Source organism: Myotis brandtii, unplaced genomic scaffold (genome assembly GCF_000412655.1).
Source record: "Myotis brandtii unplaced genomic scaffold, ASM41265v1 scaffold1171, whole genome shotgun sequence".
Taxonomy (NCBI): domain Eukaryota; kingdom Metazoa; phylum Chordata; class Mammalia; order Chiroptera; family Vespertilionidae; genus Myotis; species Myotis brandtii.
This window is the reverse complement of record NW_005354055.1, coordinates 1,248,859-1,253,680: the sequence shown is the minus strand read 5'-3', so window position 1 is coordinate 1,253,680 and position 4,822 is coordinate 1,248,859. Positions and strand designations below refer to the sequence as shown.

General features: G+C 42.5%; 1 protein-coding gene across 4 annotated transcripts in view; it reads left to right on the top strand.

The window, feature by feature from the left end:
* The first annotated feature begins 689 nt into the window (after positions 1-689).
* The window catches only part of GABRR1 (gamma-aminobutyric acid (GABA) A receptor, rho 1), a 15,312-nt gene continuing 11,179 nt past the window's right edge, over positions 690-4,822 (top strand). The window contains exons 1-3 of one of the 4 annotated variants that reach the window (XM_014530110.1): positions 690-1,015; positions 1,163-1,269; positions 3,822-3,928. In XM_014530110.1, coding sequence (XP_014385596.1) covers positions 1,007-1,015; positions 1,163-1,269; positions 3,822-3,928 — 223 coding nt within the window. In that variant the 5' untranslated portion in view covers positions 690-1,006. Of the gene's footprint in view, positions 1,016-1,136; positions 1,270-1,674; positions 2,047-3,114; positions 3,204-3,821; positions 3,929-4,822 lie in introns of those variants that run through there. The other 3 variants (XM_005858397.2, XM_014530125.1, XM_014530119.1) reach the window with 3 other exon arrangements.

Genomic DNA, 4,822 nt, shown 5'->3' with positions numbered 1-4,822 from the left:
TCATTTATTGAGGATACTGTTGCATATTACTTCTGTGATATTAGTGTTTCATTGACACAGCACTTTATAAATATTTATTTGTTCCTACTCCTAGACGGATCTATAATTTAGAGGGATTATCTCCAAAAGAGAGTGCAGTACAGCAAGTCAAAAATGTCCAAAGCACTGCAAAAAGAAAAGTTCAAAGCCATCTAAGATGTCCATGACCCTGCTGAAAGTACCTTGTACTTCATAAGAACGCTCATTTCCAGCCTGATAGAGAGATAAATTCAAGTAATCTAAAATAGCAAGCCATGGTATTTTTTAAAAGTAGAAATCCTTAGTGTTGCCTTTCTTCATTCTCTTTTTTGAGGGTGGAGGATTATATGTATGTGTTTTTTTCATACTGACTCTTCATTGCTCATTCATATTTATAACCTCTAATTCATTTAAATAAAAAAAGACATTTTTAAAAACCTAGTGTGTTGGAAAGAGCTTGCAGAACAAGACATAAGGGTTGCCTCACAGGAAGGAGACCAAGGTGCCCAACTCCCAAGGATTTTTGCCCAAATATTTGAGGGATTGTTCAGAGAATCACCAGATGATTGAATAAGCATTCATGGTTTGATTGTGCCCAGTACCAGCCCTGGTTCCACAGATTCAACCACAGAAAGAGTGGGGGCAGGGAGCTGTCCAAATCCAGCTAAAGCAAATGATAATTGCTGGAAGCTTAAAATAGATGCAGAAAGGAGCACATTCATGTGGCATAGGAGCAGTTCCGCACCTCCGACATTTCTCAGTTTGGAAATGGCGTTGGTTCATTTTTATTTGCTTCTTCATTGGACCAGAAAATATAGATGTTTACAAACATATTTACCACATCTGACGATGAAGTAATTTAGACCAGTCAAAATAATTGTTCCACTGGGAAACAGGACTTCTACTTCAGTTCAGAAAATCCCTGACATCTGACGTAGGAGGATTTATAGGTTTAGTGGAAGTTGCTTTCTCCTGCTCTCCAGATTACATGCTGTGGGTTAGTATGTTTGTTGTGTTTTGGTTTTTTTGCATGAGCAAATATCCTTCTAATAATGAACAGACCAATAATGTCTTAAGAGAGAAAAATAACAGTCTTTTCCTTTTTGCTGTTTCTTGAGAGAACTGCTTGGATTTGGCTGTCCAGAATATGAAAGCTGGCGTCTTCCTTTTGTGGTGGGGATGGGTTTGTGCCACTGAAAGCAGAGTGCACTGGCGAGGAGGAGAAGGCCAGGAGATGTCTAAGAAAGGCAGGTGAGTGGACATTTAGGGGTGGAGGGCGTAGGGAAAAGGCTTACGATGTTGTCCTGGAACCTTTCCCAGCCTATGGTGCTATCTGCGGATGCCTTTTCCTTCCTTTTCCCTTTGTTCTCCTGCTTCCCTCCTCTTAGGAAGTGAGAATTATGTTTTATTTTTAAATGATGCCAGATCAGATACATCGCTATCATTGCATATTCTTAAATCTCTTATGAATTGTCCCAGGTGAGAGATAAATTCTGGAAAAACAAATACAGTATAGGCACATTTGTAAAAAAAAAAAATTAAAGGCAAATTATTTTATATCTGCATTCTAAGTTGGAACAAATCTACAAATTCTCAACCACTGGGACCTCAAATTAGTGAGAATGATCCTATTAGTTCTAATTATTTCTGCTGGATTTGTGGGTCCGTTTAAAAATCATTTAAAAGGAAACAAAGCAGGTTGCTTTGAACAATAATGGCTAGAAGGATCATTAGCTTGTCTTCTCTTGGTAAATGGAGAGGGTGAGGGATGGAGCTGCCAGCAGACCGGCTGGCTTGCTCGTTGCCAACATGGTACGTGCCACCCTGGCCGTACCAGCCCGAGAGGAGGGAGCTTAGACAGAGCCAGGCTGCTGCTCCCTCACCCAGAGTCACTTGGGCAGCTCTGATGACAGCGCTGGTATGTAGGTGCCGACCTGCACACGTGCGTGCCCAACATCCATCGATCAATCAGGACTTTTGGAGAAAACCTCACCCAGCGCTTTCTTCACTGAAGAGGAAATAGAGGCAGTAAGGACATGCTTGACTCTTGGTTCCTTCCCAGGCTTTGGTCCAAACTGAGCTTCAGCTGTCTTTATCTGTGGATGTAGATATGAATAGAGGTTGGAAAAGAAATTAATATAAAGGAAGTCCAGCTTTCTGGAGTTTGGGGCTGGCGGGGGGCTGGGTGTCTGGCTCCTCAGTGCCCTGATCCAGCGTTTGAGAGAGCGCTGCACACGTGGCTCCTGAACAGCCGGCTGTGGCTCACAGCACCGGTTACAGGCTGCTTTAGCAACATCACAAAGCCGGGAGCTGAACCAGCCAGTGGTCATGGCGAGTCCTGGGCACGGAGAGAGATGGCTGTGCACAAGCCATAAGTCCTGTTTCTGTCAGAGTCAGAAGCTGCTTGAGCAAACAGTGGAATTTGTGGAGCTGTTGCAGCCACAGAGATTATTTGAATCAACTGTGCTCATGAGGATTAAAAGCAACAGCAGCAACAAACCCTATTGTTGTCATCAAAAACTTCTCCGCCTCTCTCCTAAGCTGGAGTTAGAGTGGTGGCTTATTGATAAACACCAATATTAAAGAGAAGTCCTGGAGAGCAAAACAGATTTTCTTTAAAAAAAAATTGCTTATAAGAACTTTCATTTTTTTTAATTATAAAAGACATACATGACAATTATTTAAATTTTGTTAAATGAGAAAAGAGTTTTAAAAACACACAGAAATCATCCATAATCCCCAAACCCAGAAATAACCTTAACATTTTTGTACATTTTCCTCCCAGTATTTTCTTACCTAAGTATATATTGTATATTGACTAGTGTGGGATTATTCTGTGCACATAGTTTTGTAACCTTATTGTATTTAATATGACTTTGTCAGCATGTTTACTTATTTAAAGTCCATTTGAATGGTTGCATATAACCCATAATATGCATAATAAGGCACAACATACCACCGTTCAAGCAGTTTCCTCTATTTTATAGACATTTAGTTGCTTCCTTTGTTATTGTAAGAATATCTTTGTACAAAAGAATGTTTGTCTACATACACAATTATTGAATTAGGATGACCTCCTGGAAGTAAAGGGTCAAATGGCCTGAGAACATTGAAATCTCCAGACTTATTTGGCAGAACTGCCTTCCAGAATGATGGACCCAACTTGAGGACCCTCCACCAGCCAGGTTAAGTTTTCATGTTATGTAACCTAAACTTTTCAAGGGCTCACTTAATTTCACCCAGATCCTAAGCTCACAAGTTGGTGGTCATTTGTATCCAGGCTTCTTTTCATGATTTATACAAATAACATGGGAAGCAAGGTGAACACATGCACAAAACAGGGGAATGTTGGACAATTGATTTAACATGTGGAACCTCAATTTTATTACTATAAAAGGGGAATAAAACTTCTACCCCTTTACACTTGTGTGAGGACTTGATGGTTTAACCTAAGGGTTGAAATTCAGTTGTATTCAAAATCTGTCTGCCACCTACTCGTTGCATGCTCTTGGATAAATTATTTAGCCGGGTTAGCTATCAGGCCCCATTCCCAGGCCACCCAGAAGCTCTGAGGAGGGTCCTGGACGTTGGTGTTTTAAAGCTCCTCAGTCATGTTTCTAAATCACTGTCTTGGACTTTCAGTTCATTTATCCAGAAAGCTGGTGCAAGGAAGAGAGGACACCCAGTAGCTTAAAAGAAGAATTAACATATCCCATCAAACCTGTCAAGATCAAGTCCGAATGCAAATGGTTTTTTATCCGGCTTAATTAGAATATGTGATCAACCTGTTTTCCCCTTGGCAGCCCAGTTCTGAAACGAAGCCCTGACATCACCAAATCGCCACTGACAAAGTCAGAGCAGCTTCTTCGGATAGATGACCATGACTTCAGCATGAGGCCCGGCTTCGGAGGTATGAGACGTGCACTCTTGGGAATCGTCTACTTTCTTTGGGTCCATCAGACTGCCTATGGGCAAAAGTCAAGCCAAGGGACCACCCAGCGCTGCTCTCCCTTTATCAGGTCTGCCTCAGCCGTGCTTGGTGGACAAGGCACTGAGCCCCCAGCATCTTCTGAGCATCTGTCCTGTCTGGCTCTGCCCGGCCCTGCCCGGCCCCACCCAGGCTCTGCTGAACACACTCTCAGGAGGTGCCTGCTGGTCTGTGGCCAGGCCGAGCTGTCCTCAGGCCACTGTTCCTGGCAAGGATGGTTCAGGGTTGGAGAAGCCAACAGCTGGCTGTGGGAAGGGCATGGGGAGACAGGACAGCTGCAGCCCAAAGCTGCCTCTGGAAATGCTCTGAATAACAACCTTGAGCTAAATTTGTTCTCATCTGGGAGCTGGCAGACAGAACCCTGGGAACATATCTGAGGGCAGAGGGTGGACTGCTGGGTTTAATTAAATGAAAATAGCTTGAGAAAAATAATCATTTAGTGTAGAGGGATGCCAAAGCTCTTTGAAGCTTAGCCTGCAGCTGCCGGATTTCAGCCCTTTTAGTGTCAAATAGGATTTCATCCTTATGGGGTGTTTTTCCTAGAAAAAAAAATACTTATTTTAGAAATCATTCTCATGCCTTTTATGTTTTCCAGCACTTTCACCCAAAGAATAAACAAGTTCTAGAAGGGAGTCGCTATTCAGTCCATAATCTGCTGCTGTTGGATTCAAACCCACCTTTTCACATGATGATCCAAGTGTGTTCTGTGCCTGCCCCACGTGCCTGAAAACAGGGAGGAAAAGGGGCAGCAATCCACTCCCTTTAGAACATTTTATTTTTTCACCCTTTATGAATATTAAGTTTTCATGACCTAGA